The sequence below is a fragment of the Leuciscus leuciscus genome (genome assembly GCF_965113295.1).
Source record: "Leuciscus leuciscus genome assembly, chromosome: 25".
Lineage (NCBI taxonomy): Eukaryota > Metazoa > Chordata > Actinopteri > Cypriniformes > Leuciscidae > Leuciscus > Leuciscus leuciscus.
This window is the reverse complement of record NC_138724.1, coordinates 21,388,596-21,411,350: the sequence shown is the minus strand read 5'-3', so window position 1 is coordinate 21,411,350 and position 22,755 is coordinate 21,388,596. Positions and strand designations below refer to the sequence as shown.

General features: G+C 37.1%; 2 protein-coding genes across 3 annotated transcripts in view; one reads left to right on the top strand and one right to left on the bottom strand.

The window, feature by feature from the left end:
- The first annotated feature begins 3,380 nt into the window (after window positions 1-3,380).
- chst1 (carbohydrate (keratan sulfate Gal-6) sulfotransferase 1) lies at window positions 3,381-6,517 on the top strand. 2 transcript variants are annotated; one of them, XM_082160322.1, is made up of 2 exons: window positions 3,381-3,922; window positions 4,780-6,517. In XM_082160322.1, the coding sequence occupies exon 2, from the start codon at window positions 4,839-4,841 to the stop codon at window positions 6,099-6,101; it is 1,263 nt and encodes a 420-aa protein (XP_082016448.1). In that variant the 5' UTR covers window positions 3,381-3,922; window positions 4,780-4,838; the 3' UTR covers window positions 6,102-6,517. The 2 variants fall into 2 exon arrangements, with proteins under 2 accessions (XP_082016448.1, XP_082016447.1); XM_082160321.1 differs by having other exon boundaries at window positions 3,381-3,979.
- A 5,498-nt stretch (window positions 6,518-12,015) lies between these two features.
- The window catches only part of LOC309490985 (transmembrane protein 263-B), a 30,708-nt gene continuing 19,968 nt past the window's right edge, over window positions 12,016-22,755 (bottom strand). Inside the window, exon 3 of the mRNA XM_082160340.1 lies at window positions 12,016-13,946. Coding sequence (XP_082016466.1) covers window positions 13,666-13,946 — 281 coding nt within the window. The 3' untranslated portion in view covers window positions 12,016-13,665. The remainder of the gene's footprint in view (window positions 13,947-22,755) is intronic.

The following is a 22,755-nucleotide window of genomic DNA, read 5'->3' as shown; positions in this document are numbered from 1 at the left end:
GGGCGTTTACACTGAGGTCTCACAGCAGACACGCCCCTTCAAACAGATCGTTCAAATCAAAGGGCTAAAATCAGGGAATACAAAAAATGCCTTTTATTTCTAAATTATGACAAAAATGTATGTAAAAATCATACTAACATTATAAGCTCCCCATTAAACATTATAAAACAATGCAGTTCATGACCACTTTAAAAAATAAAGGTTCTTTATTGACATTCATGGTTCCATGAAGAATTAGCATTTATGGTTCCATGAAGGTTCCATTAAGAAACTTTAACATCCACAGAACAAAAGGTTGAACAAAAGGTTCTTTAGTGGAAAAGGGTTCTTTAGATAATTGGAATGTTCTTCAAACTAAGACAAAAATAGTTCCTTTAAGATCTGTTAAAGGGATAGTTCACTTTGAAATTAAATTTTGGTATGTTTTAGCTTACCCCAAGGGCATCCAAGATGTAGGTGTCTTTTTTTCCGCAGTAGTTTCAATTTTGATATTTTTAGGTCAAACCGTTCTTGTCTGTCAGTCATATAATGCAGGTCGATGGTCATCACCTCAAAGAGCATGCACAGAGTCCAAATTAAAACAATTCCCCATCGTCCAAATTAAACAATTCCCCATCGTAAGTACACATTGATGGCCTAAGACACGAAACGAGCGGTTTGTGTGAGAAAACGAACATTATTTATATCGTTTTTACCTCTTGAACACAGCTTCAATGATCTGAGAGTGCGGGCGGGTATAGATATATAGACTAGATGTCGCATGTAGCCAATGAAAATATAAATACTGTTCGTTTTGTCACACAAACCGCTCGTTTCGTGTCTTGGGCCATCAATGTGTACTTACGATGGGGAATTGTTTAATTTGGACGATGGGGAATTGTTTAATTTGGACTTCTCTGTGTTTGCTCTTTGAGACAGTGACCATCGACCTGCATTATATGACTGACAGACAAGAACGGTTTGACCTAAAAATATCAAAATTGAAACTACTGCGGAAAAAAAGACACCTACATCTTGGATGCCCTTGAGGTAAGCTAAAACATACCAAAATTTAATTTCAAAGTGAACTATCCCTTTAACTGAAAGGTGCAGCCCAAAATGGCATCATTGCGGACCCTTTATTTTTGTAAAAGTGTAGAATGTGAAAAGAAATTATGAACAAATAAAACATTTAATTCTGGGCCTTTCTGCTAGTCCATTAAACCAAGCCAGAGTCTAAGAGGTCTTTCAGAGTTTGTCATAAGTCTATTCTTGTTTCGCTTCTTCTGCCTCTTGCACAGTACAATCGCATATTGAAATCACGTTTCATGCTTTGGGTTTCCTCATTTCTCTGGACACGGTTGTCATAGAGGATCCGTAAATTCAGAGCACTAGAAAATAACTGCCGAATCGTTGATGCAGTGCAGTGTTCGGTGGACAGAGCGGGGAAGATCATTTGCGTTTGAAAGCTTATTACCAGCTCTCAGCAGGGTGGATAAAGGGGACACACACCCATCTTCACCCCAGTACTGCCGTCGCCAATATGCAGGCCGACGTTTTCAAATGGTTGAGTACACACACTGATTGAAATTGGGGTTGCATTGAGCACACAAAGATAAAACCGATTTCGTAAAAAGCCAACCATAATCTCACATTTGGCAGCTTCTGAGATTGCAAGACACTGAACTGGGGGAAAAGCCCCATTTCAAATGCCAATGTCTGGCTTCAGGTGAAAGGATAAAAAGGGAAAAACACAGCAGATGAAAGGAAGAACTGGAGTTGGAAGGAGTGCAGATTTGTGGTCCAAATGAACTAAATTTTTAGATTGTAGGCTATGTAGACATGAAATGATCATTCATCGCACTTTGTTAATTGCATCCTGCAGCTAAAATCAAAATGAAAGTGCCAAACAATGACAATTATGCCTATGAAGTTTAAAGAAATAGTTCACCCTATATTAAGTGCATTACATTCCAAGTCTTTTGAAGTCAGGGATTGGACAAAATTTGGAAATTTCAATGTACAGAAAAAAATACACACCATATCACGTGATCATAAATGAAATTACTTCACAACTGAATTGAGTTCCCATACACTGTAAAAAATTTCTAACCCTCCCAAATCAAAAATTTCAAGTGACCGATAACATCTACATTTTTCAATTGGCCCACGTGAAATTCTTGTTGCAATAGTGTGTTAACATTGGCTCAATGAGAAATAATACGTCAGACTAATTGAAAAATGTAGATGTTATCGGTCACTTGAAATTTTTGACTTGGGGATGTAATTTTTTTTTACAGTGTACACTCAAAAGTGCAGCAGATTTGCCATTAATAACACACAATTTAATTTTAGAGCTACAGCAGAAGAGCAAGAGTTTCAGCATGTAACAACCTAAATTTTGGAACAATATAAGAGTGAGCAAAGGAATTTATTTGTGAGGTATACTGCCCTACATATAACTATCATTTAATGTCTTATTCGAACAAAAATATACTAATAGTTAAAACTAAGATCATAGTGAAAAATCAAACTAAATTATGTGTATAAACTGAGGTGTGAAGAAGTTATGCACCATCAAAATGAGGAAAACACTCTTTTTCTACACATACTGTCCCATTACATAATTACTTTGGGCCATTCAGTCAGTCAGTACTGAAATCCACCAGCTGACCATGTCTGTCCTTGCATATTCCTTATAAAATGAATAACACATTTATTAAGTAAAAATGTAAAATTATAAAGAAAACAAATGGATTAGTCAATTTGAAAATTGTAATAGAAAATAGGTTTAAACAAAAATAAGTTCTATCTTATTCAATAGTTAATAATAAAATCCAAAGTATTGTACTGTATCTAACAGATGAATATTGTGAGAAGATCAGAGTATAGGGAAAGAATGGCCCAAAAGAAGTAAGATATTAGCAGAATTTAAGGAGAGACAAAAAAAGAAGCCCAGAGTCTTCTGAAATAAACATTTTATATGCTATGCTTACATAACAGGAAAGGACTAGGGAAAGTATAGCCTACCTATTAATATTCTTTGTTCTTCTTTTGCAGCCATTGCAGGATGGAGATCTGATTAGGTCACTAAGTTCTTGTAATATAGAAGATCTTGCATTATGTCTGCAGAGATGAAAACAGATGCACTTTGATAACATGGTACATCATGCAATTAACTCTGAATACAATCAATAGCACCGAGAAATTCATGAAACATAGCCTAAGGCATAAAAAGGATCTATAATTCATTAAGAAAATAATAATTCATTTAATAACAAGGACAAATTCATAAAATAAGTTAATAAAAGACATTAATCACAAGAATAAACTCAATAAATTTGAATACGAATACTTTCGCTTACACCTAAATATAGGGCCTATATATAGCGATTGAGAAAAAAAGAATGAAATTTCTAGATGCCACCAGTTCACTTCATCCAAACTAACTCCATGTTCAAAGGCTTTAGCGTCGAGCACAGACATGTTCTGAGGGAGGACGCGAATAGTGAACCAAATCTGCCTCCCCCCGTGCTGTTTTTTTCTCCTCAGCCTTTGTCAACTGTGGTTTTGTGGGAAGGGGGTGAATATTCGCATAGGGCTGTCTACGTTTTACTTAATCTGGGACCGACTGGCACACCTCTCTTCAGTCTTCTCTTCACGACGAACGAGCGAAATATCCGTCCGGTGTTTCTCGTTTAGTCACAGAGAGATGTCTGAGGATGCGCATCAATACCTTATTCATCCGTTGTCTCTCCACGGAGCCCGTCTTTGAATGTTTTATCCAGTGAATGAATGGAGCTGCTTGAGGATATTCGACCTTTTCATCGGGTTTTAGGGAATAAGGAACCCCTCGACATCTGAATAGGCTACGTGAATTAAAGCGATAAAACGTCTATGACGGGCGTTACGGGACGACTACGCAAAGCCATCGCGGCATATGGTGATTTTTTTCCTTTTGTTTAAATTTTCGTCATGTTCTCATACAGCTTTATATGAGGCAAGTATATCGAAGTATTTATTTCACGATATTTTCGAGGCTTCGAGCCTAGTTGGAAATCCGAAATGTTCGCTCTGGAATAGGAGATAAGTTGGTCACCGTTTTATACAGTCGACAGACAGATCGGATCTGCTATTTTTTTTTATTTCTAACTGAATACCGAGTTGTGTTGCACTGCGGTAAATCAGAAGTCGACGCGCGCGGTCGTCGACGGCTGCCTTTCAAACCTATCATAATACGCATGCATATGGCATTGTGAGGTATTGCAATTAATGCATCTCTCTACAGGTGCCTGAACTGGTGCCAGATTCTGATTTTTTAACCTGCGTTCATTCTAGATGCTGTTGCTGAACCTTTGCTGATTTCCCCTAGGGAAAAACAAAATACCTCCGGCTTGTGTAAAAGCCTGTAGGAAGCAGTTTAGTTGTAGGAGTTTGGCTGCATTAAAACGTGAAGTACTTGATCAAAGTGTCATATTGCAATAAACGAATGCTTAAGGCTTGCATTGTGAAGCATAGTTTAGAATGTAATATAATATATTTTGAAGGCACATTTGTCTTTGACTGCTTGAAATTAAGGCTTAGCAAGGAGCCTCTCAAGTTTAGATTGGTCTTTCACATCTAGATTTAAAGTAGTTTTTTGCTTTTGATATTGACTTATAAATCACAATTTCTTAAGTTAAATGTTCATAGATTAAATTTCTTTGTTATTTCAGACCTGGTTAGATGTTTAAATTAAATGTTATACATCTTTATGCCTTACTTTTCCCAACTCACCGAGATATCTTTTTTTCCCCCCAGCTGCATCTTTGTCGATAGGATCAAATCGGACTGCATCATCTAAATGAAGTTACCCAGCCATGCAATGTTCCTGGAAGGCTGTGATTCTGCTTGCATTGGTGTCCATAGCGATCCAATACACAGCAATCAGGACTTTTACAGCTAAGCCGTTTCATTTGTGCCCTGTTCCTAACCCTCTGAACTGTGGTTTGGGACAGGATGTGGAGTCCTTCGATCGGATGTGTGATGAGTACCCTTATTTTAATTACAATTCCTCCAGGAAGACTCACATCCTCATCTTGGCAACCACCCGTAGCGGCTCCTCTTTCGTTGGACAGTTGTTCAACCAGCACTCAGATGTGTTCTATCTTTTTGAGCCACTTTATCATGTCCAAACGACCTTAATCCCTCACCTTTCTTCCAGCAGATATGCTGTTGAGCGCAGAGTGATGCTGGGAGCCAGTCGTGACCTTCTTAGAAGCTTGTACAACTGCGACTTGTATTTCTTAGAGAGTTACATCAAACCGCAGCCGGCAAACCATACCACGGATAAACTCTTTCGCCGAGGAGCAAGCAAAGCCCTCTGCTCTATGCCGGTCTGTGATGCCTTCAGCCCTAATGATGGCAATATAGAAGAGGGGGATTGTGTTCGAAAGTGTGCCTCCCTTAACTTGACCCTAGCAACCGAATCATGTCGGGAAAGACGCCACGTGGCCATTAAAACAGTGCGTATTCCAGAGGTCAATGATCTTAAGGCACTGATTGAGGACCCTCGGCTTAATCTGAAAGTTATCCAGCTGGTGAGGGACCCGCGTGGAATATTATCTTCGAGGATTGAAACCTTTCGGGACACATATCGCCTATGGCGGATCTGGAGAGCCACCGGCCGTAAACCCTACAACCTGGATTTGACTCAGCTAACAACAGTGTGTGACGACTTTCTAAACTCAGTGTCCATGGGCTTAAGCCGGCCGCCGTGGCTTCGAGGACGGTACATGCTAGTGAGATACGAGGACCTAGCCAGGAATCCGCTCCAGAAAACCAAGGAGGTTTATGAATTCCTTGGTCTTTCTTTGGAAAAAAACGTGGTGGACTGGATACATAACAACACAAGAGGCAATAACGATGTGTCAGCAAAGCATAAGTACGGCACGTTGAGGGACTCGGCGGCCAACGCAGAGAGCTGGAGGTTGAAATTGTCTCATGACATAGTTGATTACACACAAACTGTATGTCAGCACATTTTAGATGAGCTCGGCTACAAAGCTGTCAACTCCCCCGAGGAGCTGAAAAACATGTCGCTCTCTCTCATCGAGGACAAAACCTTCATACCTTTTTTGTAACAAAGGTAAACGTGCACGCACAACTATTTTTCTACATTTATATTCTTGCCTTAATGTGATTGACATTTGCACTATGAACTTTTTTTACTTCGGAGACTCCCTTGCAGTCACCCTATGATTTTCTGAACAGCACAAGAACCAAAACTCTTTAGCTGTAAAGAGATCTGAACTTCACCTTTATTGCATTGAGATAGTAATGTTCATTATTTATATATTAGAGCAGAGCACCACACTACTGATAAAGAAATTCTGTATGCTGGTCATTGCTTTGACAACAGTGAATGTGAATATTTTGTATGTCATAGAACCCAGACTATTCTCAAGAAAAACATTCTTTAACGTGGGACTGAAATGCTGTCATGTATAATAACAGCCGTGCAATAAAATTGTGAATGTCACAGTCAGGCTATTTCTCAGGTGTGTCTCAGTGTAAAGTCTTGTCTGCCACAGAGTTTTGGGGGGTTATTTTGGTTTGCTTTATGCATTGGTGCTGCATCCAGGTAAAAAGAAAATAATCTAAAGTAAAATAATGCACTTCAGTCTGCTTGCTTTAGGTGGTCATGATTTACAAATACATTGTAAAAATCAATTATTGCTGTTAAATTACAATGAAATAAGGTTTTTGTTATATTTTGCTAAATGCCATGATACTACTACAGAAAAATGCAATCCAAGTTTTTAGAGTGGACAGTTTGGTAGTTTAATGTAATTTAGAGATTTTCATATGAAATGCATGAAATGATTCATTCTTTTATGGCTGTCCTCATCATCATACCACTAATTTTCATTGATTCAGTGCATATAGATTTGTATTTAGTGTCCATGAAAAAAAAAATGTTTGGCTCATTGTATGTGAAAGAGACTTTTGCTATTTTTGAAATCTTAATAAATGTAGAGAAGCATAAATAAGATGTAATCACTGGTGAAACCACTTTTTTTTTTCCATTTATGGAACAGCTTTTTTGTTGTAGCACAGTTTAAAGGACAGTTGTGTACATGACTCTTGCTTGGTTGTCACAATGGCCTTAATTTGTTTTAATCCTTCATGGATTTTACATAATCTAGATAATCTGGATTCACGTTCAGGTTATTAAACCAGATATATTAATCTCATGATTGTCTCAATTGCTAACCCTCATCAATCTTCAATGTTAGATTTGTGTCAGCATCATTAGAGAGCGAAGAGTGTGCGAGGACGAATTCTCTTTCATTCCACGAGATTGTCATCAGATATACATGCTTCACAGTCATGTACCATAGAAATTAATGTCATACAATATACCATTGTTTAGTCTTCCTTGTTTGATCTTTCAAGACATCCAGTAGAAATGGCCCCCCCTTGTGGTCTGAAAAAATAGCTAATCATGTCTACTTGTCAAATCAAGCAACTTTTGTCATTTGAAATTGTGTTTCTCTGCTGCTAGTATACATAAGACTGATGAAGACTACAGTAAACACAGCACATTGCAGGACAATACAGCATATAAAAGTACAATACATTCTTAACCGTGAGTGAGGTGAGATGATGTGCATATAAACTCATAACAAAGCTTCTGTGTTCAAAGTACTACGTTTATATATTCAAGTGGAGCAACTTCAGGAACTAAGGATTGTGCACTAAAGTATCTTGAGATTGAGGAAACACTAGTTAATCAGCCTAAATGTTTACAAAGCAGAGGAAAAGAATGAACCCTATGAACAGTAGGGCGATTATCAATTATGCAAGCTTTAAATAATGTCATGGAAATGCTATTCATAAGCTTAGCTATGCTGCACAGTTTAGTTTGGATAATTACTGCTCCCAAGCCAGTAATATCTAGTAATGGCAGATATATAGCCATAATAGCTATATTTCACATTAAGTTGAAGCCACAACCTTTTAGCTATGAGTTCCAATCTGGTTTGTCATTTGCCAGTCCCATTTTCCCCTAATCATCCCTGTCAAATAAAAATAAAAATGTCCCATTAAAATAGTTTCAGCGTGGCATTTGTAATTCAGTCAAATTTGAGAATTTAAGGCACTTACACATACACACACTTTCTTGGCAGGTGGCTTATTTTGTGACCTGAGGTTTGTATGTATCACAATTTTCTATCCACATTTAAGCCATTTGTTTGATGAACTTTTAACTTTTTTTCCCATCAACCCTATAAAGTGCACAAGTAATTGTCTTTCTGAGCCATCTCGCTTTATCCTTTGCCAAAAAAGCCACCAATAATTTGGCAGCACCATTGGACAGATCAGCTAAAAAATATGCCAGCTAGAAACTAAAGTTTAAAAAAAAGGTGTTAGTGGTACTTAAAAGCAGATATTCTTGTGTAAATTACCCACTTAAATTCGTCTGTATGCTGAGGAAGCTATTTTTTCTCAACCCATACAGTGAAGAGAGCGAATCTGTGAAAGAATGGGAGGGATAAAAAAGACCCCAGAGATGTCCAATGGTACGAATTCCAGCCCACAACAGAGGTCTCCTGCCCCCAAATGTCAAGAAGCAGTTTCGGCCGTTCTGAGATTATATAGGCTACATGAACAGTAGCAGATGCCGAGTTTTGCTTTGTTGAACTTAAAGTGCTCTTCAGAGGATAACAATTTATCATGCTCCTCACTGAAGATTTCAACCTGCTTGAGATCTGTCGTTCATTTAAACCACTTATTGTGATTAAGAAAACCTTTGAAATCTCTTATTGCGATTAAGAGACTCCAGGATGCAAACATTGTTTATGAAATCAACGTAATTGCTTTTCTATAGCTGTCATATGCACTGCACCTTAGAGTTATTTGACCTTTAGTGCAGTATTTAGTTGCATTGTTTGGAAACATATATCAGAATATTCCTATTTAAATTTGTCTGAATCGCCGATGTTGTGCCAAATTATCACCCCCCTCGTTGAAGTCAGTACCTGATTGCCTAATTCTAACCCCAACCCTAATCCTAACCCCTCCCCCACAACTAATCCTAAACCTACCAATACTAGGGGGGTAATCATTTGGCGGGGGTCAGAATTCGGCACAACCTTTCACGCCTTCTCTGTAGGTAATCTACACCTAAAATGTTATCAAGACAATACTTTCAGAAGTTATTTTCAAACGTTTATAAGATATTCATATCATGAGGGGAAAAAAAGTCTTACCTCAAAAACTCTGCGCGCGCTCGTCCTTTTAAGGTGTTTTTTTCTTCTTCTCACGAGTGAGAAATGTATGACTCGTGCGCCCATTAATTTTTCATTCACAAAGTTGAAATGATATGAATAAACAACTTATTTAAGCAAAATGTTTGGCAATTGCGGCAAGTCTCTTGTTGCTATAGATTTACAACTGTTTGTCATTTGTTTTCGTTGTAATAATATGTTCTGTTGCTTTTTCTCTCCCACATTAATTTTTAATTTTAGATGTGGTTTCTAGGACATCTTTTAAAATAACACGTTTTTCAACCGTTTTGTGCTTGCTGGGTACAAGTCTGGCTCATTTCTATGAATCGATTCTTTTTTATCCAGCGGGCTTTAAAAAAAAATTAAAATAAAATAAAAATAATTAGTCATAACATATTAAATCCATCGTAAATTTTTGCGGTCATGGCTGGTTAGGACAGTAGTTTGAATCCTGGTCCTAGGGAGCACTCCACATTTGTATGTCGTCTTTATTTAAAGGGATAGTTCACCCAAAAATGAAAATTCTGTCATTAATTATATACGCTACTCACCCACATGCAGTTCATAACCTGTAAGACTTTCGTTCATCTTCAGAACACAAATGAAAATCTTTTTGATGAAACCTGAGAGCTTTCTGTCCCTCCATAGACAGCTATTCAACTACCACTTTGACGCTTAATCAAGTTCATAAAGAGATTGTAAAACTAATCCATATGAATTGAGCGGTTTGGTCCAAATTTCGATTGCTTTATGTGATGAACAGATTGAATTTAGGCTTTTATTCACATAAACATCTCACACATCAGTTGTGGTAAACGGAAGCTCAAGCATGTTCGCTTGTGCGAGAACCAACAATGAGGTTTATTCTTGTTTTGTTTGAGCTTCCGCAAGAAACAATGAGGTTCATTCTCGTGTTACGCACCACGTTTGAGCTTCAGTTATTTAAAGCGATCAAGTCTCTTTAGAAAATTTGGGGCTAAACCACTCTAAACAATTCATATGGATTAGTTTTACGATCTCTTTATGAACTTTTTGAAGTGTCAAAGTAGTAGTTGCGTAGCTGTCAATGGAGGGACAGAAAGCTCTCAGATTTCATCAAAAAGATCTTCATTTGTGTTCCAAAGATGAACGAAAGTTTTACGGGTTTGGAACGAGATGAGGGTGAGAAATTAAATGACAGAATTTTCATTTTTGGGTGAACTATCCCTTTAACACACCTGATTTAGGTCATCAGCTGGTTAGCAGAGAAGTTTTTGTTTTTGTTTTTATTTTTATTGAACATATAAAGATTACAGGGGATACATCAAAGATCACATAAAAGAACAGGATAAGAAACTTGAAGTGAAGAAAGACAATAGAATACATTTTCAAGCAAGAAACAACAAACAGGGATAATCTACTAGATAAAGTGATTAATAGAAACATAAAGGAATAAATAGCCTAATTGGCCACTTTGAGCACAAAATCTTTTTTTACGAACAAGGCAACGGTCGTAGGCTATACATGACGTCAAACTCTGCAGTGTCTTTTTAAAAAACACTCAGCATATAATACATCCAAAATGTAAAAATATATCAGTCTACTCAACTTTACTGCAATCCTGCAGACTTGTGCAATAACTTGGATGGGTTAAATGCAGAGGACAAATTCCAAGTATGGGTTACCATACTTGGCCTTCACGTCATGTCTCTTTCACTTTTTTAAAGTTTGCGTTCTTTTAATTCAGCTAAAAGGTCATGTTGTGATGTATCAATCTTCTAATTGTCACATGTCTTCATGTGAAACAAATGTGCAGGGCAGAGTTCACCAAACGTACATTTTGGAATGTGGCGAAATTCGCATGAGCTTGAATTTCCTGTCTTCTGCATTTGCATGAGTATGAATGGAAGGCAATGGAATGAAGAGTGTAGTGTGTCTGGCCCCTTACGAGTGTCCAGCAGTGCTGTGGGCAGGGGGGCCCAAAGCAATATACGGTACAAGGGGCCCAAAAACCAGACGGCACTGGCTGTGGGTTAGGACAAAAACGATTGGCTTTCGTCCTTCACAGCTAGCTTTTATCGCTTTATTGCGTTTCGCCTGGTTACGACACGGTGTGAGGTTAAAAAGCCACAAAACAACTTCCCCTTTTATGGTGCATTTACTACTTGATACTAAAATCACTAATGTCCATGGTTAATATTGTGGAACAATGATGTTGTTGAGCCATGCAATTGTTTTTGAAGATAAAACCCCTGACTGGCTCAATAGATTTTTGTGCTGATTCAGTATGCCATGAAAAGACAAAGGTTTATGAGCTCCTGGTTCTGCCTATACCGGACACCTGACATCTAATCTAAAGATGCTATTCCCTCCCCCCCCCTCTTTCTGATAGAAACAAAACATGTAACCCATTTTATGATGAAAAACCCTATCATCTTATGAATACAAGTGGATGCCGTTTTAAAGTTTACCTCTCAGCCTTAATAAAACAGGGATTTTATCATGTGATTTTAATTATGGGGTCACTTACTTTTATAAACTGCTTATGTAATCCAGATCTGGACTGTCAGTGCATATTAGTGCATTCAGTGTTACATAAATGATTAAAGCTAAAATGAATAATAGATCAATGGTATTAAAATATCTCCACCTATTCCAGCAGGGGATCATTGCAGGATAGTAATTCTTCTCTTTGCTCATATTCTTTTGATGGTAAATAAGTGAAATGCATCAAATAAAAAACAACAGCAGCAGCAACAACAACAAAATACAAAGAACTCATGCATTTCTAAAATACAGAATGCTTTATTTGTAGAATACAGCATCAATTTAGCAAAAATAGTTCTATTATAGACAAAATCTACTTGGTCTTAAAAGTCCAGTTTATAGTAACAGCATCTTCAAGACATGGGTACCTAACAGAAAGTGTGTAGATAGCAAAAACTGAAAGAAACATGAAAAAAGGTGAAATACATACTCACAATTAACAGCATGTTGTACAAAGAACTAGAGCTTCAAGCATGCATTGCAGCAATATAATAATAATAATAATAATAATAATAATTGTGTCATATGTTGTTTTTACATAAATAAAAAGGAGACAAACATTTAAGCAATAGGGGAGAAAAAAAAAAGACAGAAACATGAACAAATACTCAATTTGCACATTTTCAATTGTGCTGGTTCTATGATGTAAACGGCTGTAAAACGGTCACAGGAAATACATCTGTGGTTATTTTGCACTGTTCTGAAACACTAAACACTCCACAGTGAGCTTTTAGAACTCCCAAGACATTCAGGCACATGTACAGCCATTAAAACATCATCTCAAGCAAACCACAAGTGATGCTTCGCAGCAGACTTGCAAAAAAGCCTTTTTAAATGGACTGAAGACAATGTGGTGAAGTTTCCGTTTCCCTGCATCCTTTTTAGATGCGAATCATTTCTTTTCTTAACTCCAGGCACTGGTTTCCTGGAGACAGATTAAATTTCAACGGCTTGAACATCGTCTTACAAAATGGAGTGTTTACACTGGAGACTCACCATTAATGTAATCTACGCCAATGATGTGCGAACTGCCGTTCAGAGGATCTCTACTCTTACCAGGACTGACGTAAATGAGAACGTGATGATAATAAAACAGCTCACTGTGAAAACAGCAGATGTTTATATTACTTATATTTATATTATCAAAGAAAAGACGCGATTTTTGACACTAAATCGAAGAACATTTGAGAGTTTGTAGTCTAAACCCCACATTATTGGATGATCAGGGTCATTTAGTGTCACATTTATTCATTTAATTAAATATTACTTATATTACTTTCACTGACTTTCAAGAACTTTGTTCAAAGATGGGCTTGAAACAAGCCTGCTAATAATTCTGCGAAGTGTGCTTAAACTTTTTTAAGGGATGTTTTAGAGAGAAAAACCTCATTAGGGCTAATTATGTGCACACAAGGACTGATATTACAAAAAATAATTTACACCAAGTTTTCATTTTAAGTAAAACTGCTGACATATTAGAGTTCCCTTTAAGATGGAGCCAGTTTCATTAAGTTGTTAAAGAATATGTTATGATATTACCATTTGATCCCGAAGCGTCTTCCCAGCATTAATAATACCGACCAACATTTCAGCCAATAGTCAAAATACACAAATACACAAACAAATTAGCAAACACAAGGCATAAGATACCAATTATCTCATGTCCCTTGTAGCTCATGTAGCTTTCTAGAAGTGTGTTTATATAGCGTATTGCAGTTCTTTATGTTAACTTAGGTAGGATTGTATTTGGTGAATGCGAAACAGTTATTTTCCCATGGGCTAAATGAACCAGCCACCTGTTTTCCAACCCCCATGAAAGTGAGAACACACCACCCAGACATCCACAGACACACCGATTCGAACAAAGGCTGGGAGCGAGTCAGCCAGTCTAATCTGACTTGTCTTTTTTCTTTGGTGTAACTTTACCGGCCACTGCAGACCCCACTGCCCCGACCCCTCCCGTTACCACGGAGACACCGCCTTTGACCAATCCCACTCCAGCTGCAGGAACACTCGTCACAGCCGTCTTGGTCAGCTCGAAGCTCTTGCTGCCTACCCAGGCCACCCCCCCGAGGGTGGCACCCACCGCTCCTTTGGTGAAGTTGAACAGCCCGCCGGTCACTCTCCACACCACGCCTGCTTCATTCTTAGGGTGGTCTTTCTCCAAGTCTGAAAAACATTAGATTGAATAAACAGAAGTGTAAACATTCAGGGCCAGATTTACTAAACAGGGCAAACTAGCGTGAGCGCAATCCCATAAAAGATGGTTTCTGCACGCAAATTAAAAAACACAGATGCAGCCGGATCATTTCCATAACGACCAACGCAATCTACCAAGAGCTGCGCAAATTAGCGTCTGGTTTAAGACATGCTTTTTTGGGGCGGTAAATAATGGCACACATACCAGTAAATTGACTAGCCCAAACCTTAGTAAATCACCTTGCGTGATTTATTTAAATACTCTCCTCCCATAAATTTTGCGTCTGAAAGGGAAACTTCCACAATTTTAAAATGATTTTTCATATTATGACCAAATGCAGACTATTTTGATGTTTAAAGTTCACCATGAAATCACAATTGACAATTCTTCTCTGATGACGCGTTTACTGGCGCAAGGACGGGACAAGCTGTCACTCATGTGAGATCGACCAACAGCAAACAACAACCATCCAATCAATTGCTGATGGAAAAATTAAGTCCCGCCCTACATTTTTTCTTGTTCAAGAAGCCGTTTCACTTATACGTCACAATAGGAAAGAAAATACTAGCGCAACTTCTGTTTCATGCTGAATTTAAGTGTCCAATAATTGATTTGCAAAAACACAATAAGTGTTAAATTATTAAACAACAACAACAACAAAACATAATATCCACTTAATTATACAATTCATTATGGTCACACTTCAGTTTAGGGTCCAATTCTCACTATTAACTACGGCTTTTGTCTCAATTAACTACTAATTACAGCTTATTAATAGTTAGTAAGGTAGTTGTTAGGTTTAGACACTGGGTAGGATTAAGGATGTAAAATATGGTCATGTAATATAAGGCATTAATATGTGCTTATAAGTACTAAACAACCAATATCCTAATATGCATGCTAATACACAACTAGTTAATGGTGAGAATTGGACCCTAAACTAAACTGTTACCTTAATTATTATTATTATTAATATGGGGAAAAACTCCAATGACTTGCATTGAAGGAGGATCCTGAGCCATACGGACCTTAACTTGGGTTTTGCTTTTTTGACTTTTTTGGCCCAGGAAGCAACCATCTAGTAACCAACCAGAAACCACTGAGCAATGCATGGCTACGTGAAAGACTATTCTCTTCAAATCCAGCTCCATTTAGCCATTCACAGTTCTTTCTGTTGCCAACAAAACACATTTTATGAATCATCAAACCATGGCAAATATAATTATCTACATTCAATTTTTCAGTTAAGATCACTTGGTTCCTAAAGCCATGATTTTGCACCAAAAAATAATAGTATTTATGTAAGCATAGCTTATTTTCCTCATTGTGATGGTTATGTGAGACTTAAAGCTTCAGGGCAGCATTGTGAAATCACCTCACATCTACAGACCTGAGTAATACACTGAGCAGATGTGGTCTAAACCACACACACACACACACACACACACACACACACACACACACACACACACACACACACAAACACACAGTCCAAATAGCATAATCTTTCCCCTTTGTTCCTTTGGCAGAATACAAGAAAAAAAGTGACTCTTTTCCTTCCACTGGACAACTAGCATTTACACACCCCACAATACTCTGTGGACTGTGAACAGAAATTATATCTTTTACATTCAATCAATACTGTCAAGGACTGCATGTCTGGGCTGCACGATGAGCTCCCCGGTGAATCGATGTGCCACAGAGAAAGCCGTGTGAATGACAAGCAGCGCATCTTCAGATGAGTCTCGTGGGACGGCGGACGGAAAACTTCATGGAGCAGTCAAGGTCGGCCCACATGTAGTTCATATACGTGCGCAGATGTGCACGCGCATGAACAACAACAGACACACGCTGAGATAAGCAGAACCAGCCTTGATGTGAAACATTTTTAAGATGCAACTTGAGAGAAGATTTAACTAAAGCCTGCTTTCCTCGCTTAACGGCCTCTTGCAAATATCGAAATTCATTAATATGTATGAAACACGCACAAACCTCTTGCTTCTTCTGACACCATGTCTCTACTGTGAGTCTCATGCTCAGTTTAGACTAGCGATCGACTGATGTTTATGACGAATTTTGAGTGTCCCATAACTGATATGCAGAACCAGAATTTTTATCCGATTGATTTCTCATTTGAACAAAATAACCAAATTATTAGACAAGACGGTAGAACCAGTTAAGGAGTTCAACGATAACGGCGGTCGAACGGCGGTCAGTGACAATGTTGGTGGATACGAAACTCGTTCCTCTAGATTACCATTCGCACATGCAATATAGACTAACTCGAGTCATCTGCGCCTGGGGAGATGCAATTACACTTTCCACGCTACCAAACCTCAAAGCATTGCGGCACTTTCAGAAATCTTCCATTTTCACATGAAGCCTGAATGAGCAAAGTAGCGAGGCATGTTTCAAAAAAGGAATGAGATTATTTCTGAATTTACATTTTCATACATTATTTAAGTGATAGAAGGATAGACCAATGACGATGGGTCGTGTTTCTCTTACAGAATCTGCACATCTGTGCCTCATGAAACTCAAGCAAAAATTGTGTGAATCATTTGTAAAAAAATTCTTGCAAAAATACATTTCACATGACAAGCAATTTTCATGAAAAATTGTTCACAAATTCATTCTTACGTAAACAGTTATGAATTTGATGACAAGGGTTACGTAAACAGTTATGAATTTGATGACAAGGGTTACGTAAACAGTTATGAATTTGATGACAAGCAATTTTAGAATAAATTATTTGTGAAGCACTTCTGAAATAAGATGCATTATTTGTATGACAAACAATTTTCATATAAATTGTTCGTAACTCCATTCTTATATAAACCATCACATTCATATGACAAGCAATTTTCATGTAAAATGTTTGCAAATCCATTCTGATGCAAGCTCAAATTTATATGAATAGCAAATATTTTATAAATTCTAAACTAAAATGTGACATTCAATTTCATACAAATTGTTTGTAAATGCATTCTAAACTCATAATCATATGAGCAAATGAAATTTTTTTATGCAAATTTTCTTGAACTAACTATAAATGTAAATATGCTTTGGGCTATGTCTTAATGTGTACTTGGGTAATATATGTGAAACAAATATTCGCCTTTGGACACTGCATGCAAATACCAGTCATCAACAGCATAGCGTGACAATGTGTAGTTTGCAATTTAATTACATTTCTTTAAATGTCAATCTAACACGACAGGAGAATAGAATATAGCAGCCAAATAATACTGCTATGATGCAAAGTCACCCACGTCATTCACGATATGCTGTATATTAATCACACCGACAACAAATGAACATCATGAATGATTTCTGTTGAACACAGTGAGGAAAGACCTTGCCTCATTCATAAAACGAGCAAAATTAATTTGTGTATCGTTTGTAAATTAATTTTTTCCGTAAATTCTTACATTTAATTTTCATTATAAAATGTTTGTAAAGCCATTCCAATGTAAACTTGCATTCAAATAACAAGCAATTTTCATATAAATTGTTCGCAAATCTATTCATGTAAATGGTCAAATTTCATGACAAACAATTTTCGTAGAAATTGTTTGTTATTGTATACTAATGTAAACTAATTTTCTTAATACGATGTCGATGAGTATGTAAAATGAGTATGATGATGTCATGTAAATTGTTTGTAAATCAATTCTAAACATAAACAGTCACATTCAAATGACAAGCAAAATTTTCTTAAAACCATTCAAACGCAAACTGTCTGTAAAAGCTGTTTTGAAACGATATGTATTGTGAAAAGCACTATACAAATAAATGTGAATCGAATAGAACATTCGATATGACAAGCGATTTTTATGTAAAGTGTTCGTAAATATTGTAACGTAAAGCGTTGCATTAATTTTACAAGCAATTAGAATGTAAATTCCAAAATTTGCCACAATTTGTGTAACAACCACATACTTTGTACACATACATACAAAAAATATATAAGTACATGATTCATGAATGAGGCCACAGTTTGTGAGCTTCACACGGCATCTGAAACAACCTTGTTATTGACATTTGACAGCCATTGTCATTCAGTTGAATTCAGTGCAATAACTGCAGATAACCAGTCGAACACACAATGCTACCATGTCATGGATTAGAAGTTCCACTGAACTAACAGAATATAAATGTGGTTTTGGCTATGTGCCCATGGGTACTTGGGTTACAAATGTGAAATAAATATTTAGCTAGAATTTGGACACTGTATGCAAATAACAGAGTCATCAATACTGTGACAACAATGCGTTATTTGCAATATAATGAAGTTCTGAATAATCCAACACAGAATAAAATATATGGCAGCCAAATAATAGTGCGACTGATAATCGCTCACAACATGCAAATAACGTGCAAACAATACATGTCACAAACCTCCGTTCTGTGTCGTTAAACATTATATGCACAGCATTTTAATCACACAGACAATAACAAACATATGTGCACATCATGAATGATTTCTGTTGAGTACAGGGAGGGAAAGACCTCATCTTAATCTGGCTTAACTGACTACTGACCTAAAAGAATGGGATAATGCCGCTGGTAGGATCTGATTGAAGAGGGGGAGAGAGAGAGAGTTTGTGGTGTGTACAGAGCTGTGCAGGAAGGAATAATTGGTAACAATTTACAGTAAGATTCATTAGTTAACATTAGTTACCTAAGTTAAAGGTATAGCGGAGGATCTTTCCAAATTTTAGATAAGACCCGCCCTCTCCACTTTTTGAAAAGTTTGATTGATTCACCAGAATGATTGACATTTAGGAGGACCAATAGTATAGGTTACCCACCAGGAATTAAAACATCCTCCGCTTTACCTTTAACATGAACTAAGAATAAACAGTATTTATAAATGTTTTGGTTAATATGAATTTCAACATTTACTAATACGTTATTAAAATCATAGGTTGTATTTGTTAACATTAAATAATGCACTGTGAACTAACATGAACAAACAATGAACAGCTGTATTATTTATTAACTAACATTAACAAAGATTAATAAATACTGTAACAAATGTATTGCTCTTTGTTAGTTCATTACATGAACTGTCAACTAATGAACCTTATCGTAAAGTGTTACTGAATAACTATTTATCCCTGATGTGCAGTTTGAAACTTCAAAAATGAGAAAAGTGCTTATAATTCTTTCATATAAACACGCTATTTGAACTGTAAAGTTTTCTGAATAGTGTTTTAAATGAGGGGTGACTAAACTAATGAATAAACTTCTAGGTATTAGAGGAGGATTACAATGGTTTAAAATCACATATTTTAAACATTCAACAAAATATTAAATATATTAATAATCTCTAAACTCTAGAAAAGTCTTGTGCAAAGTTAAAAATAGTAAAACCTTGTAAAAATAGTGAAAAATAGTACAACAAATCGCATCGCAAAATGCGATCCTTCTAGCTTTTCTTTAGCGCGAGAACATGTCAAAGGAACACAAAACAAAACAGTTTTACAGAACTTTCTTAAGACTGTAGTCTACTAGTTGTTCAGGCCACAAACCGACTAATCGATTTAGAAAATATGCAGTTTTGCATGGTTTTACACACTGTAAAATTGCCAACATCATGTAACCTTACTGAACCCTAACCTTTTTTTCTTCATCATAATCAAACATTTGCTAGAATTTGCTGAGTAAATACCCACAAGCTTGTTATCAAATACACCGATCTTTCTAATTGCTTACCCTTGTTTGATTAATAGAAAAAAAAAATATATATCACTCACTACATACATAAAGCATGCTGCTTTAACTGCAGAACACGAAACAGCTTTCTTTCTTTGGCAGAATGACCAAGTTATTCTTTTTTTGACAGGAACCTTCAAGATCAATCAAATTCTATAGCAAATAGAAAATGTCAATTTGTGTTCAGATGCAGGAAAGAGAACAGTGACATTTGAAGGCTTAGATGGAAAGGTTAAGATATTCTGAGGCGTGTTACTCTTTCGAGAGACGGCCCGAATTCTGTGGAGGGTGAGCATCAGTAGCTAAAAACCCACTCAACAAGCCCCGTACAAAGGTTACCGTGTTGGTCTCGACAGTTAAATAAACATTCACAAAGAAACTGGATGGAGTATTTCACATGTCCTTCGAAGCGCTAAAGCTTTCAAAAGAACGTAGTCTCGTTGTCCCTAACTGACAGAAAACCGAATAAGAAGATTGAATCTTGTTGTAGAACTGAACAAGGAATCATTGACTGATATTACTCGGATGCCTCTAAGGCAATCTAAACATCAATTGGAGCAAGAAGCCTGCAGCAATCATGGATGAATAAAGTTTTAGGTTGTGACCGAATCCAAAAGCCCCAACTAAAGAAAGATAAGTGGTCTCCTTGGTGCCCAGAATGAGCTGAGAAAATGATCTGGGCACACTTGAACATTCTGGTGCCTGAACCCTGGCCTCAACTCTATAATATGTTCCTGTCGAGGACAGCCACAAGTAAGACCTTTTAGATAACACCAACAATGCTGCATTCACAAACCGAAGGGAGGAGAACAGAGATAAAGTCTTAGAAAGAACAGAAGAAACAGATACAAAGCATTTTCCTCCAGGTACCCACTTGGACGGGAACATTTTGTAAAGAGAAGACGAACAAATAAGGCCCTGCTAAGGATGAAGGGGCCATCAGCGGCATACATAATAAGTAAAACAATCGTGGAGGAAACACTAAGGCCACATCTCCTGGAAAAAATCTCATCCAATGGTAAACAAAAACAAAAGGCAACAAAAGGATCTATTTTCCATGATGCATTTTAATAATCAATTCATACAATTACTCCTATTCAATGATTAGCATGTTAATTTGTGAATTAAAACGGAATTTGGAGGGGACTAATGTCATAAATATTATATAATTGTACAACTGTACTTATATCAATAAAGAAAAAAGTATTGAAAAGAAGTTCGGCATAGTTTTATTTATTATATTTTACACAAAAAAATGTATTAAAAAAATTTGCAAACACGTTATCCACCAAATGGATACAAGTAGAACAATATTAAACATAGTTTTTACCTCATTTTATGATGAGACAAAGGTTCAGGTAGTAAAATGTCATAACTCCCCCAAAATGTATGATATTTATGAATTAATTTCAATTTCATCTGTAAAAAAAAAAAAAAAAAAAAACTTGAAAAAGATGTAAGAAAAATATGTTGTTACATTTTACTTGACGACATGACATTTTAGAGTAGTAAATTGAAACTTGAAACTTTGAAACATTTAAACTTAAAACAGGGAGTACAAAGCAGTGAAAAGCGAAAAACAAAAATACAAACAAATTAATTAATTTTGTGCCGTTTGTTGTAACAGAGATTATGCAGAAGGACGCACATCCCAGAAGAGGAGACATATGACTATAGTATTGAGCTTACTGTATGTACCAAACTGCCATCTATATAAAAACCAGTGATATAGTCCTCTTGATTTAGACCTGCCTGACCTAAGCTGAATTGGATAGCCAAGAATCCATTCCCAACCAATCAAAGCCGAACATGTTCCTGAACGAGAGGTGGGCTGCCAGCCTCCGGCGTAAATCTGTCGCCTCTGTAAATTTATGAGTCTATATCAATACCCACATCATCTCTCTGTAGTGCAGAGAAATAATGGTGAAAATATTGTTCTCCTCACTTGGCACTGAGATTTACAGTGTGCGAGAGAGCGAAAGAGAGAGAGAAATAAGAAAAGGAGTAGTAATAGAAGGGAGGGGGTAATCGGACCTTCCCCAGTGATAAAAACCCCCAGCGGGATTCAGCTCTCCGCCGCTCCACTCTCACCAACAAGAACCGTGTCAACTCCGTCCCTGCTGAGGTCTCTATTTTTAATCCCTGTGCCCGAGTTGCCTGAGGCATAACACAATGAAGGGTCAAGTTAAAATGAGGTTTCGAGAAAACGGCCTGGAAGGGAATGTACTGAATTACCGTTGGACCTTGCTGGACATGGTGTTAGTACAAGAGACGCTAGGCAAAAAAAGGCCAAACAAGGAAAAACGTAAAAATAGATCATACAAACATGGACACACTGGTACGTTAGGCATTTTGACACACAAATACGCATTTCAAATGAATAAAATGCCGGTAGCCAGTACACTTGCGAGGACATCAACACTGCTATGATTAGAAGCTCCATTCGATGACGAGCATTGGCAATTATGGGACTGACAAGAACTCTGCTGAAATGGAGTCTGAATGTGGCCTTTTCCCCCGCTGGCCTGATACAGCTGCATTAAATAAATAAATAACTACTGGTGAACCACTTATGGAAAAGGTCAATGTTTCCACTGGGTGCGCAAGCTTGCTATGGTCTGAACTATCGGGAGAGACACGTATGACACTTGAACCTTTGTGCTTACTCATCCCAGTCCTCCCAATGTAGATTTGTTGACTTCAATAAGCCGAAAAAGACCTTTTCCCGCCAATCCCGCGGCGCCAGGATCTGATAATGTGTGCAAATGAGTCACTCGTGCCATTCGCCTTCAATATTTATATCGATGACAGGACCCATTGTGTGATTTTAAATGCCAGCGTAGTTGCTTCACAAGCTTTCAATGGAAGCCCATGGCCGCCGCCTTGAAAATCCTAACAAAGCTTTTAAAAGATGCACAAGCTTGCCCTTTTCGAAAAAACAAAAGCTGAGTTATGAAAACATGTCTTAGACACGTTCTACGATATTTCACCGCCTCACTATTAGCTTATATCTTGAGTCTAAGTGATTCTGTGCTGTCAAAGATAGCACACACCAGA